Source organism: Coenobita brevimanus, chromosome 91 (genome assembly GCF_032717465.1).
Source record: "Coenobita brevimanus isolate Jiangsu-jjx chromosome 91, ASM3271746v2, whole genome shotgun sequence".
NCBI classification, from domain to species: domain Eukaryota; kingdom Metazoa; phylum Arthropoda; class Malacostraca; order Decapoda; family Coenobitidae; genus Coenobita; species Coenobita brevimanus.
The window spans coordinates 4485037-4500192 of NC_137044.1; the positions used below are offsets into that span (position 1 = coordinate 4485037).

General features: G+C 40.0%; 1 protein-coding gene across 1 annotated transcript in view; it reads left to right on the forward strand.

Annotated features, from left to right (window-relative positions):
• Positions 1-597: 597 nt before the first annotated feature.
• Polr3F (RNA polymerase III subunit F) overlaps positions 598-15156 on the forward strand; it is a 46021-nt gene continuing 31462 nt past the window's right edge. The window contains exons 1-4 of the mRNA XM_080281745.1: positions 598-695; positions 2748-2865; positions 10303-10404; positions 12130-12279. Coding sequence (XP_080137871.1) covers positions 658-695; positions 2748-2865; positions 10303-10404; positions 12130-12279 — 408 coding nt within the window. The 5' untranslated portion in view covers positions 598-657. The remainder of the gene's footprint in view (positions 696-2747; positions 2866-10302; positions 10405-12129; positions 12280-15156) is intronic.

The following is a 15156-nucleotide window of genomic DNA, read 5'->3' on the forward strand; positions in this document are numbered from 1 at the left end:
TGGATTAGGTTTGGTTTGGTTAGGTTAGGTTAGGTTTGGTTAAATCATTAAGTTTACCATTGCTTTGACATGGGATACACTGACGCGTCCAGTCAGAGCACACAACATGGCCAGTCAGAGTGATGGTAAACAATGCGGCCAGTCAGAGAGATCATCAGTAAACATTCCTGTGGGTGACCTGGCTGCATCCTTAAATACCCCAAAATAGGTATTGCCTATTTTGTCTTTTCCAGTCACTTCTTGCACACACAATGGAACGGTTAACTCTCTTTGTTGCACATGTACCAAAATTACTTACCTTGAGATCATGAGTTTCTTATATTATAGGTGGAATCGCTGCACCCATTCGGTGAAGAATTACCGTACCAAAAAGTCCAGTGTGTATGCTAATGTATAAAAAACCAACAAAGTCGTGTCAGCAGTTCATTCCAATAGGAAATGTGGAAATAGCTACTGCATTACTGTCCTCATGTTTTAATTACTGTACATTTCTGTTGTGATGCCTGTCAAAACTCACAAATAATCACTGACCCTAGGGGTAATGACCTTCCATAGGGGTTGAATGAGCTTTATGCTTTTGAGTTGTAGGTTTTCTGTGATAGAGTACAGTGGTTGTAAAGATTCAGTGATTGTTCTTTTTGTTTTTCAGTAAGAGAGATGGCCACATCAGAACTCTCCCAAGAAATTGAACAAAGGTAATGTCCACTTTTTAGAATTAGTTCTTTATTCAGACCAAATAACTCTTTGACAGCTAGTTTGCTTCAGCTGAATATAAACATTTGTTGACTTCCAAAATGATATACCAAATGGAACAGACTGCTGAGACAGTCTGTCAGTCAAATCTTAAACAGTATCTGGACCTAAATACCATCATTAAGTAGTCATAGAATCAGAGTGATGGTTTAGAGCTGTCTTTGTTGTTGCTGATGCAACTCCAGACTTATTTTATTTCGACATGAACGAGATGGACTACAGAAATCCCACAAACTCACCTGGATACCCGAAGATCTCTTTTAGTGCATTTGTTCCACCTTGAATTCTGACTTCCTCATTCACTACTTGTCATGGGCTTACTGTATATATATATATATATATATATATATATATATATATATATATATATATATATATATATATATATATATTGTGCACATACAGTTTTTAATATTAATGAAGGAGCCTCAATTATTGTGCTGTAGCATGTCAGTCCCACCTGGGGGTGAACCATTAAGAAGGTGCTGCTTGCAGCAGTATGTTCGTACACATGTTTAAACATTTTTTCATCCTGTCAGAATTCTTTTAATGACAAACACAGAATCTCACTGTCACAGTTATTCCAACACAAGTATCCACATGCACTTCTCATCCTTTGCCCAGAAACCCTCCACTTTAGTCTCTATGCCTGAAGCATTTCTAGGAGTAACTTCTTCAGTGACAGAAAGCGGTGTTCCTTGGCCCTGTAGTTTAGTTGCCCTCTGGGACCTGCAGAACACAGCTTGAACTCGTATACATTTGTGAAGCTGCATGCCCATGTTAAGTGTTTGCAAGTCAACTGCTTGCCCAAAAGTCAAGTGTTTGCAAGCCAGCTATTAAAATACAGTACCGGTACAGTACATTTCTGTAGTACATAATCAAGAGACACAGTATTTACAGTAGTTGTCTATCTAACTATCTATCTATTGCCAGACACCATAATCCCGTAAAGGGTGGCCATTTGACACTGAGTTAGTTGTTTTACAGGGAGGGGCATCAACCCTCCACCAACCCACTTGTTGACACGTAGGGAGCACGTATGGTTTGGTTATATGGTTACCACCCAGCGTTGTAAATGGTTTCTTGGCTTACAGGAAACCATTTGGCTTGTCACTCAATTTAAAGCCACCTGTAAAGAAAAGAAAAGGAATAAGAAGTGACAGGAAAGATAGGAGAAATAGGAAGAGAGGAGGGCAGGCACAGAAAAAGAATGATAAAAGCTAAGTACCTCACTTTAAATTGAGAAATTGATAGCTATATATACAGTAGTTGTTTAATGTAGCTAAGTTTTGTATCTTGTTGGCATTCAGTATTAGGATTATATATTGTGCTGCTTGTCTTTGAGCATCTGTTTTGTAGCAGCCTCATTGTGTGAATAAAATGAACTGAAACAATAAGCATACTGAAGTATGCTTACATTATATTCGGCACAAGGTACTGTAGTATCGTTTAAGTCGTATAACTGTCCATTTCATTGTTTGTCCGTGTAAGGTTTTCTGTTGGACCAAACCTTGTTGGGTTACAAGCAGAATTAACTCTTCCCTAGGCAGATCAAGTATGAATGTAGGGACATGTATAGTGAGAGAAGTGTACATCAAGGATAAAGAATTGTTTGTAGCTGTAATTGTTTGTGTCGGGGTCTGTAGTTATGCGTCACGCATGAAAAGAGTTATACACTAGCTACTAGAACGTGCTTGAAATGTCACCTGCAGCTTGATATTGAACCCATACTCAGGACACATGCAACTTAAAAAAGTAATGTAACTACTACCATTGATCCATGATTTGTAATTTACTGGTACTTACATCACAGAGTTATGTGTAGACCAATTTCTTCGGGCAGTGTATTGATATTTCAACTTTCTTGATGTCCCATTTTCTTAGGATCCTACTCATTCCTTTATGATTTGGGGGGATACTGTAGGATGATGATGATAATGATTATGATGATGGTAGTGTGTGTATAGTATTATTACCCCATTGGTTTGTTTCAGGGTGATCCAGCTATGTGGAGAGTTCAAGCAGGGTATTACATATCAAATAATCCAGAATGACATGCCTGAATTGAAACTGCCTCAGATAGTGGAGGTGATCAACAGGCTCCTGGCAACCGTAAGTCATTACAATTTAACTATAAACTCTGACATATCCTTGCACCTCTGCATGGTAAATAAGAAACTGAATCATGCAACTGAACATGGACTGTACTAGGAATCACCAGGTACCTTCAGCATTTGCTGTTTGTAGTGTCTTAACACAGTATTAATTTTCACATTGTTTATGTTGGTGATTAATGTGGTAATAAAACACTCTTGATCTTTGACTACACACCCTATGTCATGCCAGCAACATCAGAACAGTAGCCAGAAATGCTTATTATTTCCTTGTATCACATAAATGGGAATAAAATAATCCAGAGTTGTAGTCGATTTAGGCCTCTTAGGCTATGTCCACTCAGGCTCTTCGCATCAAGTCTGTCGGTTCGGTTACCGGAAATTCAGGTCCATTCATATCAGGTCTTGCATTTACAGTAGAACCAGTTAAGTCCACTGAGGTCACTTTTAATCATGTTAGACTGCTCCAGCCAAGTCTGATAATTTCATCATTCATGGTCAGTTATGTGTACAGTATTAAAGTTCCCCATGTGGCAGGGGGGGGGGCACTGTCTTGTCACACTGTGGGGTGGTACTACCACTCTGCAGCCAGGTTGTGTTAGGAAGAATTCTGCCACCATATTCCCTGCGTGTCGTTAAAGGCGACTGAAAGTGGTGGGGTGAAGGAACTAGGGACCCCCTCCTCTGTTTTTTAGTTCTTACAATGAGACAGGGCATAGAAAGGGATGGGGCTTTGAGTTATCCCCGTACCCTGATGATTGAGTATATGTACAGTATGTTTGTGGATGTAGTATGATTGAGGCTAAAAGGGAGGAGATTGGGAGAATGTTTGTGAGAAGAGTGTTGGATGTGTTAGCTTTGGGTGAAACAAAGATGAAAGGGAAAGGTGAGAGTCAGGAGAAGTTGAAAGATGAATAGAATGCAGTGAAAGATCAGGAATATGGCAGTGTGGTGGAGGAATGGCAGTTGTTGTGGGGCATGTGGAAGAGGTGTGTGGTGTGAGACGAGTGGATGGTGGTGTGAGGAAGTAAGTACAGTATGGCTGTGGCTGGGAAGAGACATGCATGTGAAGTGTGGCTGCAGAGGAGGGATGAGGTGTCATATGAGAGGTATAAGGAAAAGAGGAATAGGGTGAGGAGGGCTGTCCGTAATGCTAAAGTGGCAGCAGATGAGAGGTGGGGTAGGCGGTTGACTGAGAATTTTCGACAGAATAAGAAAATGTTTCAGAAGGAGGCGAAAAGAGTGCAAAAAGGAGAGTCTGGGAAGGAAGAACAAGTAAAAGCAGAGGATGGAAGGATGTTAATTGAGATGGATGCAGTAAGGAAGAGATGGGTGGAGTATTTTGAAAGATTGTTTAATGTAGAGGAGGAAAGGGAGGCTGAGATTGTGGCAGATGGAAGGGTGCAAGGAATAAATGTGGTGGGAGAGTTGAGTGATTCTTTGATCATGATGGAGGAAGTGAGGAGGCAACAAAGGAGCTGAAAGCAGGGAAAGCTGCAGGTATTGATGGGTGTGCTGTGGAATGCCTGAAAGAGTGACTGTTGTTGAGTGGTTAATAAGATTGCTGAATGTGTGTTATGTGAGTGGTATGGTGCTGATTGACTGGCCAGATGTTTGTGTGGTTCCTTTGTATAAAGGTAAGGGTGATAAGTACTGGCTTTAGGGGTATAAGTCTGTTGAGTGTTGTAGATAAGGTGTATGGTAAAGTGTTAATCAAGAGAGTTAGAGAGGGTACAGAGGGAGTGATTGGTAATGAACAGTGTGGCTTTAGGAGAGCGAGGGGATGCATGGATCAGTTGTTTGCTGTGAGACAGATGTGTGAAAAGTATTTAGCAAAAGGTAAGGATATGTTTTGTGTGTTCGTGGATTTAGAGAAAGCATATGATAGAATTAACAGGGAGTCTTTGTGGACTGTTTTGAGATTGTATGGACTTGATGGTAGGTTGTTAAAAAGAGTGAAAAGTTTCTTTGTAAACAGTAGAGTGTGCGTAAGTGTGGGAAATACTGTGAGTGATTGGTTTCCCATGAGAATGGGGCTGCAGCAGGGAGGTGTGGTGTTGCTTTTGTTGTTTAATATTTAAATGGATGTTGTTGTAAGGGAGGTGAGTGCAAGAGTGTTACGTGGAGGTTTGAATTTGTTGAATGCTGATGGTAGAGAGTGGAATCTGAATCAGCTGCTGTTTGCAGATGATATTGCACTGGTGGCTGATTTGGAGGAGAGATCGAGACGGTTGGTAGAGGAGTTTGGGAGGGTGTGTGAAAGGAGGAAAATGAGAATAAATGAGAATAAGAGTAAAGTGATGAAGTGTACAAGGTTGGTAGATGGTAGGAGGATGAATATAGTTTTGAATGGTGAGTTGCTTGAGGAGGTAGAGTGTTTTAAGTATTTAGGGTCACATGTTGCTGTGGATGGAAGATTAGATGTAGAAATGAAGTTTAGAATGCATGAAGTAGGAAAGGTGCTGGGAGGAATGAAACAAGTGTTTGGATGTCATTTGCTTAGAGTGGATGTAAAGAGAAGGCTGTATGAGAGTGTAGTGGTACCAACTGCATTATATGGGGCTGAGACATGGAATATGGGTGTAGCAGAGAGGAAAAGTTTGAATGTACTGGAAGTGAGGTGTCTGAGGAGTATGTGTGGAGTGATGCGTATGGATCGAGTGAGAAATGACGAAGTGCGAAGGAGAACTGGAGTTATGTGGGAGATGGCTGATCGAGTTGAGCAGAGAGTTTGCGATGGTTTGGGCTTATGGAGAGAATGGATGAAGAGCAATTGATGAAAAAGATAACTGGGTCAGATGTGATACATGTAAGGCTGAGAGGAAGCCTACGAATAGAATGGATGGATGGTGTGAAGAGAGCATTAGATGTGAGAGGGATGACTGTTGAGCAGGGAACTGCGCATGACAGGAATGATTGGAGGGAAATTGTGAATGAATAAATGGTGATGCAGCCTCGAGGGGATATTCTCCCACATTAGGTCTGATAAGCTGATCAGATCAGGTGCAGGTAAGGGGATGGGTTCATTAAGATGTGGCAGGGATAAACCAGCTCTGCTGTCAGGTTCTGCTGCAGATGGTGCTGATTGCACTTCACAGTTGACCCTCGTGCGGTGTGTTGCGGTGAGGATCTGTCCCTTCTCCCCATGGGGCTAAGATACAAATAAATGTGTGTGTGTGTGTTTGTGTGTGTGTGTGTGTGTGTGTGTGTGTGTGTGTGTGTGTATGAGTAAATTAGGAGTATGTCATCCTGTCTCGGTTACCTCCCTTTCTTTGGGGGAAGCAGCCTAGGTATATACAGTAAATAGATAGATTATAGTCCAGTCAGTTTTATCATTGTCACTTGGTTTCTAGTCAGACCCCTTACATCCATTGCAAGGTGACTTTGAAGACTTCATCTTAGAAGTGTGTAACCCATAGAGCCTGGAATGATTTTCTCACATTAGCTAATCATGCCCACCTTCTGACAGTTTTACTTAGCTTAGGATGGATTTTTTTAAATGGATGGGTTAGATACAGCACTCAATACAAGCTGCCTTTCCCAAGTTGAATAAAATTATGTGGTATTAACAGGAATAAACTTAAAAAGACGTCATTCAGATTCTAAGGATAACCAGCTGAACGCATATTGCAATTGGTTATTCTGCATACTTGTATTTCACAACCGTTGTGGTTGTGTTGACTTTCACCCACTACTGCACCCATCTCAGTAGGTTGGGATGTGAGAATCCTAAAGGAAACATCACAGGTGTATGATAGTTATACATCATTTAGACCTGCAGTGGCAAGGTGACTTCAAAGTCTCCTTGGAGTTTAATAGATCCAGTTGTTTCTTGCAGTTTGATATCTTGCATATACACATTTATGAGCTGGGGAAAATATTGTTTTTCATTCCTTCATTCTTTCCTCATCCTTCTGCCTATGGGTGACTTTACACTCCTTTTTCTGACTTTCTTTCCTCTTTCTTCTGCCTATGGTTGACTCTACACTGACTGACAAGCCAAATGGTTTCCCGTACACCAGGAATCCAATTACTATGGTGGGTGGTAACCATATAACCAAATTTTGGCGCCTGATGGTTTAGTGGGTGATTAAGCCGCTCCAATACGATTGAGTTGGTGAAGGTTTATATCCAAGGGCTGGTTGGGGTTTATTGCTCACGTAATACCACTTAGGGATGAATGAGGCTGGTCACTATCATCTTAAATGTTAGGACCAACATGCCTAGCCCCGGGCTCCTACACTTCTCATGGGGCAATGTAGGATTGGATGATGGATGGATGGAAAAAAATTGCACACAAAAATGTATCATGAAATATCAGTAAATGGGTATAAAGCATACTTACCAATTTTGTCTGTTGTAATGTAATCATGTAAAACTGAAGCCTCCAGGAGAAGGGAAAGATGTGACTATTTAGTTTTATATTTACATTGTTCTTGACTGTGATAGAGGGGGTATTTTGAAACTTGCTAACATGCAACATACAATAGACTTTCTGTTTGTGCGGCTGATGTATCCTGGAATTTTACCATGCAGATTGCGTTTTCAAAACTCTTGTTACATGGCTAATTGGTATGATGAGATCTCAAAATTTTCTCACCCCCTCCTTTGTCTCTCTTGAAAAATTACCTGTTCCTTATCATACGTTCATTGTAGTACACATGCAACCATGACCGGGGATGGAACGATGTTTGGGTGTCAGGGAAGGGTGGTATTTTCAGATGAGGACATTTCTACCTAGACTTAAGAGGTACTGTAATTGAAATAATATTTTGATAGTGTAAAGTAACTAAAAAAATAGTTGAAAGAAGAAAAAGTACAAAGTGAGTGGTGGCAGTGAATTGAGAAGAGAGAGAGAGACAGACAGACAGTGTGTGTGTGTGTGTGTGTGTGTGTGTGTGTGTGTGTGTGTGGTAAGTTGGTCCAGACATTTAAGATGAGGGTGACCAGCCTCACTCATCCCTGAGTGGCATTATGTGAACAATAAACCCCAACCTTCATCTCTAGCTTCCTTTCTGGTCGTTCAATAGCCACTGTTATAGACGGTCATTGTTCATCTCCTAGATCTATGAACAGTGGTGTTCCTCAGGGCTCTGTCCTATCACCAACTCTCTCCCTTTTATTCATCAGTGACCTTGTAAGCTGTACATCTAACCCTATCCACTCATACGCTGATGACTCTACCCTTCATCTTTCCATTTGGTTCCCACAACTTCCATCTCAGCAGTTACGTCAAAAAACAAGGGATGAGGCTATGGCACACCTAATGTCTTACTTGGCTAGTATCTCTGACTGGGGTAAAAATAATCTGGTTGTTTTTAATGCATCAAAGACTCAGTTTTTACACCTATCAACCCGACAAAATCTTCCACAGTTATACCCACTAATGTTTAATAATATTCAGCTTAATCCTGCATCATCCTTGAACATGCTAGGGGTTTCATTTACTCGGGACTTATCTTGGAAAGATCGTATTACATCTCTTGTAAAATCTGCTTCCAAGAGATTAGGTGTGCTAAGCTGACTCCATCCCTTCTTTACCCCTGCACAATTGTTGACTCTACTGTATACAGGGGTTTTATCCGCCCCTGTGTAGAGTACAACTTTCATGTGTGGGGAGGCTCTCCACATACAGCTCTTCTCAATAGGGTGGTGTCAAAGGCTTTTCATCTCAATAACTCTCCTTCTCATACTGACTTCCTTCAACCTCTGTCTCTTCGTCGCACTGTTGCATCTTTATCTCTTTTCTATTGCTACTTCAATGGTCACTGCCCCTCTGAACTGTCTGCATGCATTCCTCCACCTCTACGATGGGCGCATAGCACCCGTCTAGCAGCAAGCTCTCATCCCTTTTCTGTCCAGCTTTCTAATGCAAGAGTTAACTGATACTCCCAGTCCTTCATTTATGCAACAGGTCAACTCTGGAACTGTCTCCCTCTGTCTGTGTTTCCTGCTTCCTATGATCTCCAGTCTTTCAAACGCAGTGTGTCCAGGCATCTTGAAATGATCGGATCTTGAATTTGGCTCTCTCTTGTACTGTATTTTGTTTTTCTCTCAGAAGGAACAGTAATTGCAGGCTCGCGGCCTTTGGTTCCTTCTTCTTCGCATAAAAAAAAAAACACCCCATGGATATAAACCTATACAGGCTTAATCCGATTGGAGCACCTTAAATACGCACTAAACCACCAGGCGTCATAATTTGGTTATATGGTTACCATCCAGCATAGTAAATGGTTTCCTGGTGTACAGGAAACCATTTGGCTTGTCACTCAGTGTATAGTTGCCCATGGGCAGAAGGAAGAGGAAAGATTGAAGGAAAGAAAGACAGAAGATGGAGGGTTAAGTCACTTGTAGCCAGACGAAAGAGAAAAGAGTGAAGGAAAGACAGAAGAGGAAGGATGGAAGAGGGGAAAGGGCGGACTTCCAAAGCATCACTACATCGAGTGAGTGGATATTATATATATATATATATATATATATATATATATACAGTATATTACACACACACACACACACACACACACATATACATATACATGAAGCAGAACCCCTCAAACTCAGAGCCCATATTACTTGGGAAAAAATATCTACTGATTACTGTATGTGTTTCTTTATATGTGAGATGAAGATATACGGGAAAGATGTCATCCAAAATGACTTTTGACCCTAGGCCTAAGCCTGCAGTCACACATAAACAGAAGTGATTGTCAATCCAAGAAAAACTGAAAATCTCTGAAAAGCTAGACAGAGTGGCATCTCCGACCCAATTGTTACTGATTATGGGATTTCAAAGCAGTTTCTAATACTGTATAAGGAAAGCTAAAGACAAACTTTTGAGTAGTGCTGCCAGGTTTGGTATTAGTAATGATCACTCAACAGTGAAGCATTGTAGACAGCAAAATTATGGAAATTTAGGTGAGGCTGTCTATAAATGGTACCTGCAACATTGTTCTGTGTGTGTTAAAGGCATTGAAATTCAAGCAGTTGCTGAATGTATGGCAAAATGTATGAAATATAAGGGTTTCAAGGCTGATGGTAGGTGGCTATTTAGATTTAGAATAAGACATAACCTTGTGAATCCTAATTTTGGGTGAACAAAATTTTTAAGGGTGTTAGGAATTTTTTGGTATCACGTGGACGGCCCCTCCCATCCCCCTTACAGGTCTTAGTGGTCCTTCTAAAGTATGTGCAAAGCTGGCACCACTTTTTCCTTCATAAGTCACCACTTAGATGGCAGAGCTCACAATTTATTTAAAATACAGTACATGGTAAGGCTATCCCATTCAGGACTGTTGTGGTGATTTTTGAGGGATTAAGATTCTGTTGGACTTTATAAAGCATGTCAGAGCTGCTGTGCACTTATTGTCTTGAAACTTAGAAATATGCTTTTCTAACTTGTAAGTGCTGTGGTGACTTACTCCTAACCCTCCACCAGAGCCGTATAGACATGCTGAAGAAGGATGATGATATGCTGGTGTTCAAACTACGAGACCCAGGGAGCCTCCACCGCATTAAGGGAGCTGAGCCAGAGGAGCAGGTGAGATCACATGGCCTGTCTGACATGGCAGCTCTGTCTCTCTCCTTACTTCCTTCTGGTAGTTGTGTGTGTTCATATGGAGAAACTGAAGTTATAGAATTTTCCACAGATAAGCTATTCATAATGTAATTCAGGGGTGTTCCAGAATACAGTATCACATCATTTTCAGTATAACGTCGTGTGAATTTGGGCAAACTAGCAAATCAGCTTTATGCGTAACAGTGAAACTTTAGTAAGGAATGTTTCCATAATTTAATGTGGACTACAGACAAGAAAATATACTAACTCCTCTGCTATGGGCTCAGTTCTGTATTGTTTTTGTAGTGCACATCAGGCTTTATTCTGGAACTGACCCTGCCTCCTGCCAGTGTTTTGAACTTGGTGTGTTTGTAACTGATGTAATTACATAAAATTAGTGTAATAGTATGTGATTACCTTGATGTACGGTATGTTGAGCTCTGATAACTTTGGAGATGATCAGTGCACAGTAACTGCATGCACAGCTTTGGTGGCAGTGGTTTCCTGCCCATCCATGACAGAGCTGCTGACTTCCCACTTGACCAGCATCATAAATCACCTGCACATTGCCCAGGTGTTGAACAAGAACTACAGCCACAACAACCTGGACAATGACTTTCTTTCCCTATGTATAGGTAACTCCAGTTAATGATTGAGCAGTATACGTTTGTTTTGGGAGATCATTAGGTCTGACTCTGGGAAGGGTGTTGACCATATTCTTTTTTTTCCCATGGACTCTGTATATCCTGTACCACAGATTTCCATAGCTGTGTTCCTGATTTCAACTAGTTAGACTGACTGCATTATAGTTGAACTGACTACTAAGCAGGATGTGGTGCCTTTTTTTTTTTTTCTGTAACTTTACAGACTTCATAATTCCCCAGTCTGGCATGTTTAGATGAATGACAGTTATGACATGAATATACAAAGAAAAAAAATGTGCAGATGGTTTGGCCCGTGAAGTAGAGCCAGGATTCCAGGGGATTGAATGATTTGTGGCTGAGTGCTTGGCTCATTTCACTGGGCATTCTGTTGATACTTCTCCCTGTGTCATGCTGTTTCTTCACTTGTTTTCTTAATTTTACTTCACATCCATATATGGGAAAACAGGGTCAGGATGATGATGGTTTGGTAATTGATGAAATAATAATGATATTGCTGATAAGAGGATGAAGTCCTCAAATAATTTTGATGTCTGTATATTCTGTGTTGCAAAATTTATTCTACAGATCAAAAATACTAGTACTTCATTGTAATGGTCAAAGTTGCAATTGTATGGGTAGAAGTAAATGTTCCATAATTGCACTTTGATCATCATCTAGATTGTTTGCCCACAGCTCTCATACTGGAAAGTATTTACTTTAAAATTGTTTACCAAATAACTTTTTGAACAGTGCATCTCAGTTGTTAAGCAGAGTTGGTAAATCATTGCTTCAGGGTTATTAGATACTGTATACTCCTCCATATTTCTCCCCTGGGCATCTAGAGTATCAGTAATGGCATTTTGACTTGGGAATCTAGTGTGATCCAACTTAAAATTTGGATTGTGTTGCCTTTTTGTTGGAGAAGGAGAGAGAGATGAACAGTAATAATGTCATGCACAGCATATTAATATAATATTGGGTATAGTACTGTATCATGCTCAGTTATAATAATCCTTGTGGCATTATGTATAGTCAGTCAGTTGAGAAAATTTATGTTTTTCAGGTTGTGTACAAGATAATAGAGGAATCTGGAACACAAGGAATCTGGGCTCGAGAAATTCGTGCCAAGAGTAATCTGCATCTCAACACTGTGGAGAAGGTTCTTCGTAAACTAGAGAGCAAGAAGCTGATTAAGAGTTTCAACTCAGTTGCGGTAAAGTACCAAGCAGTGATTCATATTAAATATGTCTTGTGTTGATAAGATACAGATTTACAACATGGCTTGATTACAATGAGCTTTTCTTCTAATGCACATTTACTTAATACATTAGAGTCTTCATACAGCACGAGATAGGTTATGCAGAACCTCGTGCAAAATCAGATTCGCGCTAAAACGTTACATATATTTTCATGTAAAATAGGGGGTTAAGTTTAGGATCCTTATATTTTTTGTTAAAAATATATTATAGATAGATTATTACAATTATGTCTGCCTTAAGACAGCCAAGACAGTGTGTTTAGATACAGTCTCACCGACTGGACATATCAGTGCATACTGTATTCTAACCTAACCTAACCAGTTAGTTTTGCTCCCTAATACTTCATAAAAATTTTAATCACCAAGGTTTGTCACTAAGCCTCAAGATAATCCTCATTGCCAATCAAACAAAAAACTTTTGACCTAAACAACACATGAATAATGGCCACCCAGCATCAGGCATATTTCGTCAAGAATCACTTTCGGCTCTTATTAAAAAAAAAAAAAAAATGCAGTGTGAAACTATTTTTGAAAGTCATTAGTCATCAACAGTGAAGAGAAAAAAAATGCTATAAAGAAGTCGTCAGCATGGAGTGATTGCATATTTCTCACTTCTTAGATACACACAAATGCAGTAATTGTGAATAATAAGCAAGCCAGTCAAGCAGTATAACTTGTATGACTATAATTCACAAGAACTGAACTCACATAATTATCTTACCTAACTTTGTATGTCAACATGTAGTGTCTTCACATATCGTAAGATCCAAATTTTCTCGACCAAAGACTGTCAGCTCATAACAGACATCGGGCACAAAGCCTTTTTTTTTTCTCCACACACTCGTTGCACTAAGGACGAAAACATGAATTTTACTGCTTCTTCATCTTTACTTTTTTTTTTTTTTTTTTTTTTTTTTTTTTACCAACAAAGAAAACTATCCGCGTCGTAAACCCACCCGATTCATATCTGTCTGATTGTTTGCATTTAAGCTCCCATACCACACGCCACTTTGTCGGACAATTTTACATTTTCATTTAGAATAAAAGCTTTTCTTGTGTTCATAGTGCTTTCAGGGTGTTTAGGCATAACTTTGGAATCACATGCTCGGAGTTCTGAGAGGAAATGAGGAGCAAGGAAATAAACAAATAAACTTCTCATCACAGTGACCGTCTACACAACAATGAGGCGGGTTGTGGCAGGTGGCATGGTATGGGACATGGGTCACATGGGTCGGGTAAGGTCAAGGAAGTCAATTAGTGACCGACAAAAGCATAACACACAAGTTGTATCTGGAAATTCAATACCTAAATGCACCCATTTCTCAGTTTCTTTCATGCAGTTGAGTGGTATTACCATGCTATTAACCCCTTAACCCCGTGGTGTCACTTTCGTGACGCTTGGGAGTAAGGGATCATACCGTGGGGCGTCGCTTTAGTGATTCTGTGTTATTTTGAATTCGCCCGGCCTTTCAAGTGGTGGCTTGTATCATCTATCAGTACTGCCAGTGTCCAACACTAGTCAGCACTCCTAATCTCATCTGTACTCCCATCCATTGTTGACAATTTAGCCATTTCTCCCTGTTCTTGACTCCCCTCCCTACCTCCCCTCCATTACCCTCTCCTCTCGCCTGCCTGGCCGTGCTACGCTAAGTAAATCTTCCCTGGAATTTTCCACTGATTTCATCCATTGAAATAAGCCCTATGCCCTATTCTTATACCAAATAATATATACAAGAAAGAAATAAGGTAAGTGATAGTGCCATACACCTGGATTTGGCTAATTATCACTTGACAACACCTCACGTGCACACGTTCGCTAATTTTCGCTGTTTATTTCCCCTTGAAATATGCCATATAATCTGTTCTCGTAATAAAAATTTATACAAGAGAGGAAGGGAGAAGCCTAAGTGATATTTACATTCACCTGGAACTACCTGATTTATTATGTATTGTCTAGATTTCCTGCCAATCATTTCATAGCGTATATATTAGCCGCTTTCACCCCACTGACATTGGCAGCATTGCACTTCCCCTAGGTAGGCAGGCCACCACACTATATTCAGTTTACTGTCGTCTTTCAAGGTGAAAGCACGTCGGATTCGCGCCTGCCCAGTTATGCTGCTTTTTAGCCCCATGCAAAGGGCCCTGTGACCTCTACCCCCTACTAAACCTCATGTGGAAAGAGGTAAAGGGGTAAGTGACTGTGGAACGTGAACTGGCTAATTTGTCAATGAAAATGATAGACAGTGACTATGACCTATCTGGTGAGTAAAACGGTGCAAGTGGAAATGTAAATAATGTGTAAACAGCAAGTGAAAGCAATGAATGTAAATATAAGTGAGCAGTGGAAAATAGTTTTATAAGTTACTGCAAGTGACTGCATAACACAGTGTAAATAAAATAGAGAATGTAAATAGAAATGTAAATGAGTAGTAATATAAGAATACGAGTATATATACTAGGAGTAATGAAAGTGAAAGTTTCACTCTAGCATGTATGAATACTATGAGTTATGACAGTTAAAATGAAAGTGACAGATTCACTCTCAACGCTAGTATTCAGGACGAGAAAGTGAATGCTACGTATTTTACTGAAAGAGAAATTGAATGCCTACAGTGGCAATAAACTACTATTACTGAAGGAAACTTATGGATAAAGACTGTAGATATATATAAGTGTTATATAGTAATAGAAATATAAACTGTGAGTGTTTTTATGAATAATAAATGACAGAACACCAGCGGCGAATGATGTCAAGTGGGAAGGTCATACGCGCTCGTAATTTTCATTGCTTTCACAGTGTTTTTTTCTTTTTGGAGTATGGATTCCAGA